This window comes from Oncorhynchus keta, chromosome 6 (assembly GCF_023373465.1).
Source record: "Oncorhynchus keta strain PuntledgeMale-10-30-2019 chromosome 6, Oket_V2, whole genome shotgun sequence".
Taxonomy (NCBI): domain Eukaryota; kingdom Metazoa; phylum Chordata; class Actinopteri; order Salmoniformes; family Salmonidae; genus Oncorhynchus; species Oncorhynchus keta.
The window spans coordinates 25,706,783-25,726,579 of record NC_068426.1 but is presented as its reverse complement, the minus strand read 5'-3'; the positions used below and the strand labels follow the sequence as shown (position 1 = coordinate 25,726,579).

Here is a 19,797-nt window from a genome sequence, read left to right as displayed (position 1 = left end):
TTCAACTTAAAGTTTTTCACAATTTCTGACATTTAACCCTAGTAAAAAGTCCATGTCTTAGATCAGTTAGGATCACCAATTTATTTTAAGAATGTGAAATGTCAGAATAATAGCAGAGAGAATGATTTATTCCAGCTTTTATTTCTTTCATCACATTCCCAGTGGGTCAGCAGTTTGCATACACTCAATTAGTATTTGGTAGCATTGCCTTTAAATTCCTTAATTTGGATCAAATGTTTCGGGTAGCCTTCCACAAGCTTCCCACAAGTCTGGTTCATCATTGGGAGCAATTTCCAAACGCCTGAAGGTACCATGTTCATCTGTACAAAAGCAAGTATAAGTATAAATGAACATACAGATGAACATACTTCGGTGTAAGAAGAGCAAATCCATCCCAGAACAACAGCAAAGGACCTTGTGAAGATGCTGGAGAAAACAGGTACAAAAGTATCTATATCCACAGTAAAACGAGTCCTATATCATCATAACCTGAACGGCCGCTCAGCAAGGAAGAAGCCACTGCTCCAAAACCGCCATATAAAAGCCAGACTACGGTTTGCAACTGCACATGGGGACAAAGATCGTACTTTTTGGAGAAATGTCCTCTGGTCTAAAGAAACAAAAATAGAACTGTTTGGCCATAATGACCATCGTTATGTTTGGAGGAAAAGGGGGGAGGCTTGCAAGCCGATGAATACCATTCCAACCGTGAAGCACGGGGATGGCAGCATCATGTTGTGGCGGTGCTTTGCTGCAGGAGGGACTGGTGGACTTCAAAAAATATATGTCATCATGAGGAAGGAAAATTATGTGAATATATTGAAGCAACATCTCAAGACAGGAAGTTAAAGCTTGGTTACAAATGGGTCTTCCAAATGGACAATGACCCCAAGTATGCTTCCAGAGTTGTGGCAAAATGGCTTAAGGACAACAAAGTCAAGGTAATGGAGTGGCCACCACAAAGTCCTGACCTCAATCCTATAGAAGATTTGTGAGCAGAACTGAAAAAGTGTGTGTGAGCAAGGAGGCCTACAAACCTGACTTAGTTACACCAGTTCTGTCAGGAGGAATGGGACAAAATTCACCCAACTTATTGTGGGAAGCTTGTGGAAGGCTACCCGAAACATTTGACCCAAGTTAAACAATTTAAAGGCAATGCTACTGAATTCAAATTGAGTGTATGTAAACTTCTGACCCACTGGGAATGTGATGAAAGAAATAAAGACTGAAATAAATAATTCTCTCTACTGTTATTCTGACATTTCACATTCTTAAAATAAAGTGGTGTTCCTAAGACAGGACATTTTTACTAGGATTAAATGTCAGGAATTGTGAAAAACTGAGTAAAAATGTATTTGGCTTAGGTGTATGTAAACTTCTGAGACTTCAACTGTATATGTAAAAACAAATATATTTTTACTTTTACTCAAGTAGGATTTTAATAGGTGACTTTCTCTTTTACTTGATTTATTTTCTATTAAAGGTATCTTTACTTTTACTCAAGTATGACAATTTGGTACCTGTTCCACAACTGTGCCCCAGTGGTTTGATGCTGCTGCTGCTCATCGCTCTCCTTATCCTTTGGCTTTATTTTACTTTACTTTGGCAAAGCAAATTTATAATTTCCATTGTGGCAGATTAGCTGGTTTGAGCTAGCTAAATAGGCTAAGGCTAACACTTTTTACAGCTAGCTAAAAAGCTAACTAAACTCTGTAGTGGTGGGGTATGAGGAGGGGGATGAGTGAAGCGATGGTAAACTTGACCCTGGCTTTATAAATCAAAATCAAATTTCAAAGGTTGAGGTGTATCACATTATTTACTTAGCCTACCACAGATGAGAAACATTTTTTACCGCTTTTTATGGAAACCCAAAGGAGTCCTACCTAACCACCCCATTGGCTTTTCATAGCCCCCCTACACACACTGCGGTGCTCTCTGTCCATTGTGCTGACACAGTGAAGCGGAGATACAGATTTTGCGCCAACCTGTCACTCAATCATTCAAACAATCATATTTGTATAGGGACATAAAACTAAAACTGAAGGGGCTAAGCTGCCTTTTGCCCCCTCATGGAGCCGGGCCCAACACATATATGCATATTGGCCTATATACACTGTGTACAACACATTATGGACACCTGCCCTTTCCATGACATAGACTGACCAGGTGAATCCAGGTGAAATCTATGGTGGTCACTTGTTAAATCCACTTCAACCAGTGTAGATGAAGGGGAGGAGACAGGTTAAAGAATGATTTTTAAGCCTTGAGACAATTTAGACAAGGATTGTGTATGTGTGCCATTTGGAATGTTATTGGACAAGACAAAATATTTAAGTGCCTTTGAACGGGGTATGGTAGTAGGTGCCAGGCGCACCGGTTTGTGTCAAGAACTGCAACACTGCTGGGTTTTTCACCCTTAATGGTTTCCTTTGTGTATCAAGAATGGTCCACCACCCAAAGGACATTCAGCCAACTTGATACAACTGTGGGAAGCATTGGAGTCAACATGGATTAGCATCCCTGTGGAACGCCTTCGACACTTTGTAGAGTCCATGCCCTAACGAATTGAGGCTGTTCTTAATGTTTTGTACACTCAGTGTATCTACAATTCAGACATAGCAAAAACATGTATTGAAATAAAATATATTACACTGAACAAAAATCTAAATTCAACATGTAAAGTGTCGGTCCCATTTTTCATGAGCTGAAATAATATATTTTCCATATGCACAAAACACTTATTCCGCACAAATTTGTTTACATCCCTGCTAGTGAATATTCCTGTCTGTAATAAAGCCCTTTTATGGGGGAAAACTCATTCAGATTGTCTGGGCCTGGCTCACAAGTGGGTGGGCCTGTGCCTTCCCAGGCCCACCCATGGTTGCACCCCTGCCCAGTCATAAGAAATCCATAGATTAGGGCCTAATTCATTTATTTCAATTGACTGATTTCCTTCTATGAACTGTAACCCAGTAAAATCTTTGAAACTGTTGCATTTATATTTTTGTTCAGTATACAATATATGTATACATTTGTGAGTGGGGAAAAATGTACAACATATCATCAGTGTTGTTGGATTGATTTACATATTATTTGGAAATACATGGATAAAGGGTACAAATTACATGACGTTTATAATGCTTAACATCATTTCTAATGTGTGTCACCATGAAGTTGTTACTTTGTTTCAACTACTATACAACTTCCATATTATTATATCCGGGAATTTTATTCCGGATGATTTATAGTTTATTTATTTCCCTGCGCAATTTAACTGTCGCTCGACCTTTTTTTTTCACTCTGCCCAGAATAATTTTGATATAACTAGCAGGCGTTGCAATTTCGGAATCTGTCCTTGTATGATGGCGGACGAAAATTTCCACTGGAGAAACCGCAACGCATAGCCTACCCTGAATACGGAAAAAAAATGAAAAAATAAAACTAATAAACCGAGTCCGGACGGACTGTAGCCTACACCGTCGTCAAAACAATCGGGCTCATTCCGGAAGATGTCAAGGTTGCAAGCTCGGAAATAAAGCTGTTTTAATTTTGATCATTTGAGAATGAATACCGGTAACTCATTTGATTTCAAAGCGTTATTTGTACAGTCAACTCTTGTGGATGAGGAGGATTTTGGAGCTCGAGCAAGCCTACTCGCATGAGCTGCATCATTTTGGGAGGTAGTCAAACCATTCTTTTTCGTTTTTTCTGATTTAGAAATCCTGAATTAAAAAAATGTGTACAGGCCGCGGTTGCTGATAGTTCACTCGACTCGCTCTTCATAATGAGTGAGGGTGTCTGTTTTCAAGCTAATGCATGTTTGGTGAGCATTATCAAAAGCAATGGTGTGCTGGCTTTAGTTTCAGTCACAAATTATCTGTTGATTTTAGACAGCGATTTCGAATAAAGTTTTCGAGTAAAACTCAGCTGTCTGCACTGGCTAATTAGCCCAGTGGTCGATTGTAAACTGATGAATTGTAGCTTTGGAAGCGTGTTGGAAGTTAAAGCAGTGAAGGACGAGGAGGAACAGTCTGAAAACAACCTTGCAGCCAGCCATGTTTTGTGAAATTTGCTTAAATTTTCTCTCACATTCCATAACCATATCAATTGAGTCGTGACAGTGTTTGTTGTGATAAAGCGTAGGCTATTTGGTTCAATCGGTCGACATGAAGACAATGTTTCCAATTTCGAATATAATTTCTACTTCTGTTTTCGAAAACGGGGTAGGATTTTAATTCATTTCATTCTGAAATTGGCGACACCTGTCGGTAGTTATTTTGTCAAATTAAGAAATTCCAATTAATTTGTCTTTTTAAACATTTTATTGTAACCTTCGTTTTTAAAAACATTTTGTGACATTCATTTTCGTTAATTTCGAAGCAATTTTTGAAAAGTAAGCTGCATTGGTAGCCTATGATTACGACCTTTGACCGTATGAACGTTTGCAGTATGAACGATCTTTTTTATTATTATTGTAGAGCATAATTGGTAGATTGCACGAGCTGCTGTTTGAGTGCATGTAAAAAAGAGAAACTGTTTGATACATTGCATATATGGCCTCAGTCTTGAACCAGATTCGTTCTATCATTATGCGCTCTTTGATGTTGAATATGACAAACTAGGAGTAGCCTAGGCCACAGTTTGAATCAGGGTGTGTCAACTCCCATGACGTTTAAACCAAAAGTTTGAACTACTATATAGTTTTTGTAAATTTCAATAGTGACTATGTCCTTAATTTAAATAGCTTACCAATTCGCATCATCATACTTAAAATAAGACAATATATTAACTGCCTTAATTTACAGTGCAACTGTCTTACTCCATCAACCCAAGATCTTGACCGTATTAATCCATTGTTGATGTAGGCTATAGCCTACAAACAATGTAGGCTGTAGCTTCACAATCTGTTTTAGAACTAATGTCAATCTAAAAGTAGACTGTTAATCTTTGTTTCCACAGTTTAGATGCATTTGAGTGTTCATATTTACCCAGCCCTATCAAGCTTTAACAAAGTGGCAGGCAGGGTCTGGCTTTTGAAAGGGTAGATTGTGGCCTTGATACTACTAACATCCTCTCTGATGTTGATTGTAATTGTGAGAAAGTGTTTTTGGTAGGCTACCGATATAGTAACAATCAGCCTAATCTTTAGGCTGGGTGTGCCTTTCCATAGTATTAAAGAAATAATGACATATCTAAGCTCCTAGATGTAGATTGGAAGAGCCGGTAGAGAGATGTGGCAACAACACTGTAATGTAAGAGCTTCTGGATGTCACCCATGCTGACATTCTTATATAAGAATTCGCTTTGCAATATACAATAGAATTGTGCTGTTTGAAAGGTCAAGGTTGCCCATCTTGAATTTGTTTTATGTGTTTTGAGAAAGTATATAAAGCAAATTCATGTCATGTTCTGCTCGAATGATGAAATATGGTTAACAAGGAATACACCGGACTTGTGTCTAAACTTTGGAAATAAAACAAACACTGCCCAATTCAAAGGGAGCAGTATAGAAAGGAGGACCAATGCAGAGGACGACTGTCGGCACATTTTAGGAACAGGAAATACAATCACAAGCAATTTCTCTGCTGTTTTACATTAATCTTGTGGACACTAAACAATTTCCCATATAGGATGGTTTGTCTATGTAAGTAGATCTGAGGGAGCCATTTTAGTTTGGTCATTTTGGCACTGACCTTCAGAACTGGACTGTGAATTTTGAAGTGTTGGTGGAAATGTTGTACTTTGCATGCTGAACCTGAACCCTGACCTTTTCCCTCCACATTCAATCTAATAAAAAATGCTGGCTATGAATTACATCAGGAAATTCCAGGTTTTTAATTGAAGAGCATGAATGTTATGAATGACAGGAATATTATTATTATTAAACTTCAGAGCAGCCAGGTAATGAAAATCATTTAGGATTTGTTTTTGTGTGAGGTTGCATTAAAGTGAAAGGGACCTTTTTATAGACCAACAACATGCAACTTGAATTGTACATTTTGATGGTGTTCTGTGCTTCATATATAGTATATGTTAATACATATTAGTTTGTGGAACGTATTCTCACATGTTTTAACTAATAGAACTAAACTATTTACCCACCCAGGTGACAGACACTGTGGCTTGTGGGATCTTCTTCTTGGTAGAAGGGAGACACAGGACTGTGCAAGACAGCTGTTTGCACCAAGAGGTACTGTAGGGTGTAATGGTCTGCTTGTGAACCCCAAAATATCTGCTTCCCCAATTTTAAACAAAACAACTCAATAGGTCTGTAGAGAGATGGAGAGCGAGAGAGAGCAAACCCTGTTGTCAGTTCATAACAATTTAATGAAATCTTGACCATATTTCACTAGCTAGAACTTGGTGTCATTTACTTTTGTCTAGAGTCCAGTCCAAACTTTATGTAGGCATAGCTGTGTTGTTAGGAGGCCTTGTTGCAATGTAGGTAGGTGTAATCCTTCCTTCTGAGCATTTGGATGTTCTTGCTGAGAGCTACGACAGCTTAGCAATTACAGTTGCTAGTAACTTTTTTCTTTCTTCGTTGTTGGCCAGGTAAACGTTGGCATCTGTCCAAATCTGCCAAACGCATCAGCAGTTACCCACCTTTTATGAGCATAGTTGTCCAGATAAGTCTCTGAAAATGACATCACTCGAGTTAGGGCCAGCAGGATAGCAGTTCAGGTTTGGATGGCTACATGAAAGAGCTTTTGGCATTTTGGGAGTTTGTGTATTCTGTGCATATTTCCCCCTCTACTTAAAATGAACCTTATTGGTCTCATGAATAATTCATAAGGACACTCAATTGCTGCAGCAAAGATGAATTAAGGCCAGTCTGTACAGTGGTTTTATGCACATAGGAAGTGTGTGCTTTTTGTGTCAGGTTTCTAACGGTTTCAGGGCTCATGTTGCCTTTCTAAAAATACTATTTTATAAAGATAATTTAATTTCTGTGGAACAGCGGGAAAGTCTCCTCTTGCGCTAATGAATCTATAAATCACAATGGAGCAGGTTTACCAGACCTGCCTCAGCCTGCACTGCAATTTAGATTTTCATAAAAAATGTAATCTGCCAGCGTACAAGGGCTTAGCGGCAGACCGGATGCCGCCCTGAATTTCTAATTTTAGGGCTGCTCTTTCAGGATTTATTTTTGTATAATTCAAGTCCGCTTTTCAAAATCTCTAGTTATTAAATTTTAATTCACAGCATTAACATATAAATTGAAAAGTTTTTATGGGGGTTTGGAGCGCATGTGGATGGAATTTTACGAGTTGACGCAGTTCTGTTTCCAGACCATTCCGGCTAATAGAAGGAAATGTTGGAGGGAGAGAAAAAAACGATTTTCCCATTTCTCTGCATTATTGCTTTTTTTTATTTTTTTATCGTTGGTTGGAAGCCATCTTGAGAGAAATTTATTACACTGAGGGGGCTAGGAAAATGTGCTTTTGATTAAGGAGCGAGGGAAAGCATTCAGACTGAAATAGGTTTTGGTCATCCCTGTGGCTGACAATATTCTACTCACCACTGATACTCCTCTCTGCATAGCAGGAATATAGGGAACCAATGTATTGATTTCAATCACAGGAGGTTGGTGGCACCTTAATTGGGGAGGACGGGCTTGTGGTAATGGCTGGAGCGGAATGAATGTATTTGTATTTATTCTGGATCCCCGTTAGTTCCTGCCAAGGCAGCAGCTACTCTTCCTGGGGTCCATGGTTTCTGTGTTTCATGCTATTCCATTCTCTCCATTCCAGACGTTATTATGAGCTGTCCTCCCCTCAGCAGCCTCCACTGATTTTAAATGTTTTTTTTATTCATATATATTCAACCAATTTCTATACTCTTGTTTCTCTTATTTTGTATCAGAATTGGTTTAGTAGTGCATCCTTTGTTCTGTTATTAGCCCATCATGCCTGTCCACGTTTAGCCTTCTATTTCAAGTATCTTGACCCATCTTGATGCAATGTTTCATTTATTTTTCCTCCAATGTTGACCTTTCCGACATCATTAGCAATGAGACTGATTAGCTTAGTAATGTAGTCTAGCACAAATATTATGTTTAATATCCATGCAATGACATTTAACAGCTGCCCTCAATCTTGAGGAAAGCAGGCGTCTATTTAAATGGGGAAATTTCATGCTAAACCAGTGTCATAACATGCAGTCTCGTATACACTACACACTGCCTATTGCCTAAAGAAAGCCCTCATATTAAATTGATGCTGCTTTGATTTGATATGACACGTTTTCAGAAGGATCTGGTGGAGTATTTTCCTATTTCATGGTTGATCTGACAAACTGATCTGGTATAGTATATTCGACCAGATCCTTTGGAAAATGTGTTATGTCAGCCATGAAATCTGAACATTTTAACCATGAAACAGGCATTTGAATAATTTATGAAATAGGAAAATCATCGTCTGTTTTCCTTTGTGTGAAACAAGGTTAAAAAAACATTGATGGGAAAAATGTTTTAGTTGTCGTGCTTCAATTACCTGAAGTTGCAAGAGGTAAAGCTTCTGGGATCAATAAAAATGACAGATGGCAAGGTTCACAATTTCAATTTGATAGAAAGAATACAGCAAGCCATTTTGTTTGCAGGGAAATATACTAAGGTTAGGCTATACAAAATGGAAGCGTAATTATGGGTGCCAAAACGATTCATCAAGACTCTGAAAGATTTCAGCCTATTTAGAAGCATGAAGCAGTTGTTCAAGAATTTAAATAGGTAAATTCTTCAGACTTATCTATTCGGTCGCTTCCCCTTTTCTCTTCTAATGTTGAATTTACCATTTGTCTACATTTTAGTAAAACCCGTTGTAATGGGCTACATTAATGCATGAGAAATGTGCTCAATATACAACCATTTGCTCATTGATTGATTTTCATCCATTTAAACCATAAGAGGGGAGTGGAGATCAATGATGCCTTCCCAGAATTCAGTTGTTCTTTAGTCAATGTCCATACATGCTATTTCCAGGCTGTTTTTGAAGTGTTGTGACACGGTGTTTTTGACATCTTGGAAGTCGGCCCATTTCAGATTCGGAGCATTGGATTATTTGGACACGTTCTGTGTTTTTCTTCCTGATCTCGATTGACTCTGAGAATGGTCAAATTCCATCATGTGAATAGCAAGATGTCTAAATCATCATTAAAAAACAAAATGTCCGATGTTTGGACTATCATGCCGTTGTAGTTATGTGATGTAATTATTTCAACAGTGAGGGAATGGAACAACTAAATTAGCCCCTACACGAGGCCTACAACTTTTTATTTATTTAACCCTTATTTTGACTAGGCAAGTCGGATAAGAACAAATTCTTATTTACAATGATGGCCTACCAAAAGACTTCCTGAGGGATTAAAAATATAGGACAAAACATGCATCACGACATAAAGAGAGACCTATAAGATGACAACACAGCATGGTAGCAACGCAACATGACAACATGGTAGCAGCACAAAACATGGTACAAGCATTATTGGGCACAGACAACGGCACAAAGGGCAAGAAGGTAGAGACAACAATACAGGTGAAAATATCTGTATCAGTAGCTAGGTTTCCATCCAATAGGTGACAGATTTTCATGCGAAGCTTCTAAAATCAGCTTGAAGAAAAATCCGTATGTAACACTTTACTGCACACAATGTACTTTTTTGCCCTTAAAGTTCAATGTGTTTTACATCACATTCTCAACTTTACTGATAGTTTTGCTATTTAACGCAATAGTTTTTGTGCCAAATGGGCCTACTGGTTTTGGCACTTGCGCTTTAGCCAGCAGCTCGCACATACAGTGCAGGTAGGCTAGTATACATGATGAGATTATTATGGACAAGAGCGAGAATATTTTAACTTGTCAAATGGTGGTCAAGCATCGATCATCATGTCACCAGAATAAGGCCCTCAATTTTTATTGGAAAGGAGCATGAAGCTCATCACTGTGCACTTTCACCACCCTGTGAAGTTCATCATACCTTATTTCATCGGCAGCCTTAGTGGGAGGACCACACACCATATAATCGTGACTTCAAGTTTACTTCGAGATGATGGTTATTAAATCAATATTTGTGCCATTTGTTGCATAATTAATTAAACAAAACCCGAAAAGATCCCACCATATGGAACTATCGGCATTTATAAAAATGTCCAGAAACCCATTTCCGTCACAGCTTTCGTGGTGATACTGTATGACTCGTATATGTGACCTTATGAGAGAAAGTCCATGAAATGGCATATTTTTTTTTTTATAATGCAGCTTGTATCTCAGAGGCTGCAAGACATATCTTCAGTTGATCCTATTTCATCCATGGTTGTTTTTTTTTTTCACCTTGAGTTGTCACAAATTTGACCAGATGAATTGCATGATGATGATTCCAGCGCAGACGCAAACTAGTCTCAACTAGCCCAGTCTATTTATCAATAACTCATTCACATCGCTGCCGACCAAGCAGCACAGATTTAATGCCTACGTGTTCCAATTTTGTGAAAAAATGTATCACATTCTGCCATTTATGGTATGAAATCCAATCATGTCCAGCTCTGAGAGGGATTTCACATTTAGTATTTTTCTTCTTGGCGGATATTCCCCTCCATGTAGCTTCCTGCTTCCACTTGTTCCAGATAGGACTGTGTTTTTGTTTGAAATAAAGCTCTCGTCATAATTTCCAACACAACATGGCGCACAGCCGTGACACGGCTGCTGCTGAAATGAACACTCAGCCGTTCCCTTTGCTTCCCAAATTAGCTTTTACGGCCTCCAATCTGCCCAGGCGTGTTGAATTGAATTGGCCTCTTTTGAGGGAGATTAGAATTTCCAATGTTTTCATTGTCAGTTAGCTACTTTTCTTTGCAGGCATCATTTTATTGAGTAGGCTAGATGTCAGGGGCGGTTAGTCATTTTACATTTATTCTAATGCTGTATGAGATTAGTATAGCCTCAGCCCATTAAACTGTTGAACCCATGCAGATATGAAAAACATGGCGGTTCTCCCACTGTCCATTTCTCTACCAGATCAGGAGCACCATGACCAAGCAATGTAGACTAGATTTCAAAATTAGGGAAGTGCGGCATGAAACACATTTCAATTAGGCCTAATATTTGTCGAACAAATTTAAAAAAAAAATTTTTTATGACATTGTAGTGTTGAACCAATGCCCTTTTCAATATGGCCAGCTCTGTTTTGAAGGAGCACTTGAGTAACCAAATGCCATCCAGCAATACTCCCTCCACAGCTTGGTCACCTAAATAGAAAGTTCTGCACAATTATTCATATTTAGGGTGACAAACTGCAGCTGCACATGTAACTCTGATCTGTTTTAATAATTAGCGCCAATGTCGGTCAGTTATCGCTTCCAAGAAAAGGTGTTAAATATTATTATTAGTGAAATTCTCATCTTTCCACAAAAATATCTGTCCTCCCGGTTATAACTCTGTTTTGTTTGGTTGCATTTTATGCGTCCCCTCTTGACTGGAGTCCCCTCATAGTACTATGGTACTTACAGTAGAAGGCTCGGTCATTTGGATGTTTCTGAAATTAGAGCACCTGGGCACTATGGATGTATTGTCATCATAGGTCACCCATACACAATGAAGCACTGTGCTGTAGGGCTAATTATACATAATGATCATGCATATCTCTCCCATCTATTCCCCTGCTATTTTTGGCAAACTACATTGTCACGAGTCACTTAAAAAAAATATATATTTTTTTTAATTTTTTTTATAGATACCAGATTTGGTATCCCTCTTGGTTAGAATAGACCTTTTCATCTCAATAACAATAATGTCCATATGGAGACAATTTTGAGAACCATAAAATGTCCCTTTCTGTTATTGGTACACCAGACTACAGCTCTCTCTCAGAAGTACGTTGGTCAGGCATATGGCAATCCCAGTTTGTGGGTGTTACTGAGTGTCAAGTGCCTTGCCTTAGAGCTGTCTAAAAATAGGTTTTTCAGTGCTCGGTTGCCTTGATGTTGTCCCTTGATGTTGTATTTGAACTGCACCTGTTTCAAAGAAAAGCAGCTGTTTTTGGCGAGGTCGATTTAGTAAATCTGTATTGTTTGTTTCTCCTCTTTCTTGGCTGTCTGTTTCTCTCACACATATTCTCTCTCTCTCACACACACACACACACACACACACACACACACACACACACAGCCCTAGGAACGCTGGCCCTGAGAAGTAGGAGTCATGAGTGCTCAGGAGGTGCCTACCAATCCTGCGCAGGAACAGGTTGACACGGGGGATGGAGTCCCAGATGGCCCCACCGCTACCCCGACGACCGCCACCCTCGCTGTCCCGGTCACAATAAAGAAGGAGCCTGGCACGCAGGGGACCAGTAATGGGAAAGATGTGCCTGCCGAGATCTGCGTGGTCCTCGGTGGAGGAGGAAAGTCTCGCAATGACCAGACCCAGGGTATGACCCCTTAAACACATCACCTTCCACTCCACACACAATGTGCAGAATCATTTTGCATCACCCTCTGTGATGCAAAATTAGTTTTCACATTTTAAACCATGATGTAAAAGGGCTGACCCAAAACTAACAAACCCAGACTGTAGGAAAGAGGACCGCCTTTCAACACATGTTCCTGTCATTTTACCTTCTCCCTCTACATCTGCACTCTTCTACATGAGCTATCTCAGATGGAATGTACAGTATTCATACCCTTTGACTTATTCCACATTTTGTTGTTACAGCCTGAATTCAAAATGGATACTTTTTGGATATTATATATATATATTTTTTTACATCTTCACACAATACTCCATAATGACAGCGAAAACATGTTTAAAATGTCTGTTTTTTTGCAAATGTATTGAAAAAGGTCATTTCTGTATTTCAAAGTATTTACACCCCTGAGTCAATACTTTGTAGAAGCACCTATGGTGACGATTACAGCTTTGCACATCTGGATTTGGGGATTATTCTTCCTCGCAGATTTTCTCAAGATCTTAAATTAGATGGAGAACGGCGGTGAACAGCAATCTTCAAGTCTTTCCACGGAATTAAAGTCTGGTCTTTGTCTGGGCCACTCGAGGACTTCCACATTCTTGTTCTGAAGCCATTCCAGCGTTGCTTTGGCTGTATGCTTGTTGGAATGTAAATCTTCATCCCATTCTAAGGGTGTTTGCACTCTGAAGCAGGTTCTCAAAGGTTTTGTCTGTATTTGGCTCAATAGATTGTTCCCTGTATCCTTACCAGTCTCCCAGTCCCTGCCATTGAAAAGCATCCACATAGCATGATGATGCCACCACCAGTGGTGTAAAATATCTAAGCGAAATTACTTTAAAGTCCTCTTAAGTAGTTTTTTGGGGTATCTGTACTTTACTAATTTTGACAACATTTACTTTACTACATTCCTAAAGAAAATAATGTACTTTTTTTCCCCTTACATTTTTCCTGACAGCCAAACACTTTGTGACTTGAAAATGGTTCAATTCACACATTATTATTATTATATTACTTATCAAGAGAACATCCCTGGTCATCTCTACTGCCTGTGATCTGGCTGACTCACTAAACACACATGCTTTGTTTGTAAATGATGTCTGAGTGTGTCCCTGGCTATCCGTAAATAAAACACATGGTGATGTCTTGTTTGCTTAATATAAGGAATTTAAACTTTATTTATACATTTTAATACTTAAGTATACAGTACCAGTCAAAAGTGTGGACACCTACTCATTCAAGGGTTTTAATTAATTTCTTATTATTTTCTACATTGTAGAATAATAGTGAAGTCATCAAAACTATGAAATAACACATGGAATCATTTAGTAACCAAAAAAGTTTTCAACAAATCAAAATATATTTTAGATTCTTCAAAGTAGCCACCCTTTGCCTTGATGACAGCTTTGCACACTCTTGGCATTCAGCTTCATGAGGAATGCTTTTCCAACAGTCATGAAGGAGTTCCCACATATGCTCAGCACTTGTTGGCTGCTTTTCCTTCACTCTGTGGTCCAACTCATCCCAAACCATCTCAATTGGGTAGAGGTCGGGTGATTGTGGAGGCCAGGTCATCTGATGCAGCAATCCATCACTCTCCTTCTTGGTCAAATAGCTCTTAAACAGCCTGGAGTTGTTTTGGTTCATTGTCTGGTTAAAAAACAAATGATAGCCCCACTAAGCTCAAACCAGATGGGATGGTGTATCGCTGCAGAATGCTGTGGTAGCCATGCTGGTTAAGTGTGCCTTGAATTCTAAATAAATCACTGACAATGTTGCCAGCTAAGCACGATCACACCACCACCTCCATGCTTAATGGTGGGAACCACACATGCCGATATCATCCGTTCACCTACTCCACTTTTCACAAAGACAGGGCGGTTGGAACCAAAAATCTCAAATTTGGACTCGCAAAGGACAGATTTCCACTGGTCTAATGTCCATTGTTCATGTTTCTTGGCCCAAGCAAGTCTTTTCTTCTTATTGGTATCCTTTAGTAGTGGTTTCTTTGCAGCAATTAGACCATGAATAACTGATTCATGCAGTCTCCTCTGAACACTTGATGTTGAGATGTCTGTTACATGAACTCTGAAGCATTTATTTGGGCTGCAATATTGGATGCAGTTAACTCTTAACTTATCCTCTGCAGAAGGGTCTTCCTTTGCTGTGGCGGTCTTTATGAGAGTCAGTTTCATTATAGCGCTTGTTTGTTTATCGACTGCACTTCAAGAAACTTTAAAAGTTCTTGACATTTTCTGTATTGACTGACCTTCATGTCTTAAAGTATTGATTACTGTAATTTCTCCTTACTTATTTGAGCTGTTTTTGCCATAATATGGACTTGGTATTTTTACCACATAGGGCTGTATTCTGTATACCACCCCTACCTTGGCACAACACAACTGATTGGCTCAAACGCATTAAAAAGAAAATAAATTCCACACATTAACATTTAATAAGGCACACCTGTTAATTGAAATGCATTCCAGGTGACTACCTCATGAAGCTGGTTGAGAGAATGCCAAGAGTGCAGAGCTGTCAACAAGGCAAAGTGTGGCTACTTTGAAGAATGTCAAATAAATCAAAATATATTTTGTGTTGATGTCTTCACTATTATTCTACAATGTAGAATTTTTTTTTATTTTAACTTGAATGAGTACAGTAGGTGTGTCCAATCTTTTGACTGATAGTGTATTTGAGCAATTACATGTATTTCTGATTCTTAGGTATAGTAGACTTTTACTCTAGTATTTTACTTGGTGACCTTGACTTTTACTTGAGTAATTGCCTATTAAGGTATCTTTACCTTTACTTGAGTATGACAATTGGGTACTTTTTCCACCACTGTTGTTAATCGGGGGATGGGCTGTGCCTGGTTTCTCCAAACATAGTGTTTTGCATTCAGGCCAAATGGTTATATTTTTGTCTCATCAGACCACATAATCTTTTGCCTTATGCGCTGGCTTTCTCGTGCCTTTTTGCAAACTCCATGAGTGCCGTCATGTGCCTTTTTCTCTGGAGTGGCCACTCTCCCATAAAGCCCAGATTGGTGAAGTGCTGTAGAGACTTGTCCTTCTGGCAGGGTTCTCCCATCTCAGCCAAGGAACTCTGTATTTCTGACAGCGTGATCATTGGGTTCTTGGTCACCTCCCTGACCAAGGACCTTCTTATCCGGTTGCTCGGTTTGGTAGGACGGCCAGCTCTAGGCTGGGTAGTTCAATATTTTTTTCCCAATGATGGAGACCTCTGTGCTCTTGAGAACATTCAACACTCTATAAATGGTTTTAGACCCTTCCCCAGATACATACCGCATCACAATTCTTTCTTGGAGCTCTACGGACAGTTCCTTGAAATTCATGGTATAGTTTCTGCTCTGACATGCACTGTCAACTGTGGGACCTTATATAGACACACAAATGTCTAAACATTTCAATTTGTCATTATGGGGTATTGTGTGTAGATGGGTGAGGAAAAAACATATATTTAAGCAATTTTGAATTCGGGCTGTAAAGTCGAGGGGTATGAATACTTTCTGAAGGCACCATCTATTTACTGAGCAATGAGTTATTTCTGTCCCTATTTTAGAAGAAAATGTGGTTTGTCAATTCTCATCTAATATCTGTTTTTAACAGATAATTTATTGTCTGTGAAACAAGATGGGAAATGTATTTCAGTCTCGACTAAGTAAAATATTTACTTAGGTCCCCGAGGGGAGGTTTCCCGGACACAAATTAAGTCTAGTCCTGGACTAAAAAGGAAACTCAATGGCGACTCCATTGAAAATAATTTTAAGTCTAGGACCAGGCTTAATCTGTGTCTGGGAAATCACAGAGAGTGTTTAGGTACGATGTTGTTACACACAGAGATCTACGTTTATTAGGTACAGAAATCTAGTACTGGGTTGGACCCCCCCCCCCCCCTTTGCCTCCAGAACAGCTTGTATTCTTCGGGCATTGATATGCTGCTCAATTGGTTTCAATAGACCTAATGTGTGTCAGGAAAATATTCCCCACACCATTACACCACCAGCCTGTATCCTGGCTCTGCCATCAGACCAATGGTATCAATGCACTCAACTATTGTAGCATTTTCAACCATCTCTGTATTGCTTTTCCTCTGTCACACAGGCTCCTATGTTTGTGGGATATGTGGGAAGAAATATAAGTACTACAACTGCTTTCAGACGCACGTCCGTGCCCACAGAGGTAAGGAAGGCCTGACCTGAAACACTAAGGCTTCTTTGTGTGATGCAATTGGAAATGTTTAATAAGATTAAAATAATCAACTCAAGTCACTACAGACATGATTTAATAGCACCTAATTTTTGATAACCCCCCCCTGCTAAATATATATATATGGCACGATAATGCAAGCCCCGATCCGAAAGTCACATGAATCCAATTTTGGGGACCTAAAATTGGATTTGTGGCGTAATGTTATGTTTGGGGCTCATTTCTTATCGTTAACTTGTCAGCTGCATTCATCCGCTAATACTTTAGAAGTACCCCCCTCTCCTTCCTGACAACCATAATTTTTAATGTGAGCGATGCCAAGTGTTGTCTGAGATCCGAGTGAGTCGAGCTGTTGTTATAAGCGTAGGCGCCACGCCAACAGCAGATCTCTTATGAATGTGTCTCTGTCTTTCCCCCCACAGAGTCCGATAGCATGCCAGGGGAGGGTGCACCACCAGCTCCCAACAGTGAGTAAACGGATGTGTATGCACACGCATTCACATGCACAAACAAGCACGCGCTCACGCATGAGCATACACACCGACTCACCGGTGTGTACATGTATACACAGGCGCACATCTACAGTGCCTTCAGAAAGTGTTCACACCCGTTGAATTTTTCTACATTCTGTTGTTACAAAGTGGGATTAAAAAGGATTTAACGCCCTAGAGGCGATTGACGACACTGTGTGTGTAAGTAACAATGCACAAATCCACGTAAAAAATCTGTCATTTTAAACTAGATATCTGTTGTTTTGCATTGGAAAGACATCCAGAAAATCGGTCTTCTCACGAAAACGTCTGTAGCTTCTGAACCGTTTGACCAACATATGAGACTTTCACGAACACTATGGTGGTCTCTGTTTTGCTCTACAACCCCCCACAAGTGTCAGGGGACTCGTCTGAAGTGGAAACAGTTGATTTGCCAACTTCTGTTTGTAGCTTCCGAACCGCTTAGGCTACAAACGAATGTGATCACACGGTGGAAAGGGGACATTTTCATGAACACGATGGTGTTCTCCTTTTTGATTATTTTTGTCTACCAAAAGTGTCACAGGACTCATCTGAATGTAACCGCTACCGATTTAAAATGTTTTATGGAAGGTAGTGTTGTTTGTTTATTTGGGCTATAGTAGTAAAGGCCAAATTAAATATTTTAATATATATATATATATGTATATGTGTCATGCCTAAAGGGGTCCTACAATTCATAATCAAATAGCTAAATAATTCATAGTTTGAACATCTTAAAACAATACCATATGTCAGAGTAGACCCCCTCCCCCTCCATGAATATTTTGTTGTTGATCTACACAAACTTGGAAGAAAAATGTGAACAAACAAACACTAATACACTGCATTCAGAAAGTATTCAGATCCCTTGACTGTTTCCACGTTTTGTTATGTTACAGCCTTATTCTAAAATGGTTCAAATATATATCTATATACAGTGGGGCAAAAAAAGCATTGAGTCAGCCACCAATTGTGCAAGTTCTCCCACTTAAAAAGATGAGAGGCCTGAAATTTTCATCATAGGTACACTTCAACTATGACAGACGATGAGAAAAAGGAATCCAGAAAATCACATTGTAGGATTTTTTTTATGAATTTATTTGGAAATTATGGTGGAACATAAGTATTTGGTCAATAACAAAAGTTTATCTCAATACTTTGTCATTGCCAACAAAGGTATATAACAGAGGTCAAATGAGTCTTCACAAGGTTTTCACACATTGTTGCTGGTATTTTGGCCCATTCCTCCATGCTCCTCTAGAGCAGTGATGTTTTGGGGCTGTTGCTGGGCAACAAGGACTTTCAACTCCCTCCAAAGATTTTCTATGGGGTTGAGATCTGGAGACTGGCTAGGCCACTCCAGGATCTTGAAATGCTTCTTACGAAGCCATTCCTTTGTTGCCCGGGCAGTGTGTTTGGGATCATTGTCATGCTAAAAGACCCAGCCACGTTTCATCTTCAATGCCCTTGCTGATGGAAGGAGCTTTTCACTCAATCTCACGATACATAGCCCCATTCATTCTTTCCTTTACACAGATCAGTCGTCCTGGACCCTTTGCAGAAAAACAGCCCCAAAGCATGATGTTTCCACCCCCATGCTTCACAGTAGGTATGGTGTTTGGATGCAACTCAGCATTCTTTGTCCTCCAAACATGACGAGTTGAGTTTGTACCAAAAAGTTATATTTTGGTTTCATCTGACCATATGACATTCTCCCAGTCTTCATCTGGATCATCAAAATGCTCTCTAGCAAACTTCAGACGGGCCTGGAGATGTACTGGCTTAAGCAGGGGGACACGTCTGGCACTGCAGGATTTGAGTCCCTGGCGGCGTAGTGTGTTACTGATGGTAGGCTTTGTTACTTTGGTCCCAGCTCTCTGCAGGTCATTCACTAGGTCCCCCCGTGTGGTTCTGGGATTTTTGCTCACCGTTCTTTGACCCCACGGGGTGAGATCTTGCGTGGAGCCCCAGATCGAGGGAGATTATCAGGGGTCTTGTACGTCTTCCATTTCCTAATAATTGCTCCCACAGTTGATTTCTTCAAACCAAGCTGCTTACCTATTTCAGATTCAGTCTTCCCAGCCTGGTGCAGGTCTACAATTTTCTTTCTGGTGTCCTTTGACAGCTCTTTGGTCTTGGCCATAGTGGAGTTTGGAGTGTGACTGTTTGAGGTTGTGGACAGGTGTCTTTCATACTGATAACAAGTTCAAACAGGTGCCATTAATACAGGTAACGAGTGGAGGACAGAGGAGCCTCTTAAAGAAGAAGTTACAGGTCTGTGAGAGCCAGAAATCTTGCTTGTTTGTAGGTGACCAAATACTTATTTTCCACCATAATTTGCAAACTGTATACAGTGTGGCAAAAAAGTATTTAGTCAGCCACCAATTGTGCAAGTTCTCCCACTTAAAAAGATGAGGCTTGTAATTTCATCATAGTTGAAGTGTACCTATGATTAAATTACAGGCCTCATCTTTTTAATTGGGAGAACTTGCACAATTGGTGGCTGACTAAATACTTTTTTGCCCAACTGTATACACAGTGAGGGGGAAAATATTTGACCCCCTCTCAATCAGAAAGATTTCTGGCTCCCAGGTGTCTTT

General features: G+C 39.6%; 1 protein-coding gene across 2 annotated transcripts in view; it reads left to right on the top strand.

The window, feature by feature from the left end:
- Positions 1-3,319: 3,319 nt before the first annotated feature.
- LOC118385285 (zinc finger protein 618-like) overlaps positions 3,320-19,797 on the top strand; it is a 52,266-nt gene continuing 35,788 nt past the window's right edge. The window contains exons 1-5 of one of the 2 annotated variants that reach the window (XM_052521175.1): positions 3,320-3,680; positions 6,107-6,190; positions 12,159-12,417; positions 16,581-16,658; positions 17,108-17,152. In XM_052521175.1, coding sequence (XP_052377135.1) covers positions 12,192-12,417; positions 16,581-16,658; positions 17,108-17,152 — 349 coding nt within the window. In that variant the 5' untranslated portion in view covers positions 3,320-3,680; positions 6,107-6,190; positions 12,159-12,191. The remainder of the gene's footprint in view (positions 3,681-6,106; positions 6,191-12,158; positions 12,418-16,580; positions 16,659-17,107; positions 17,153-19,797) is intronic. The other variant, XM_035772285.2, reaches the window with a different exon arrangement.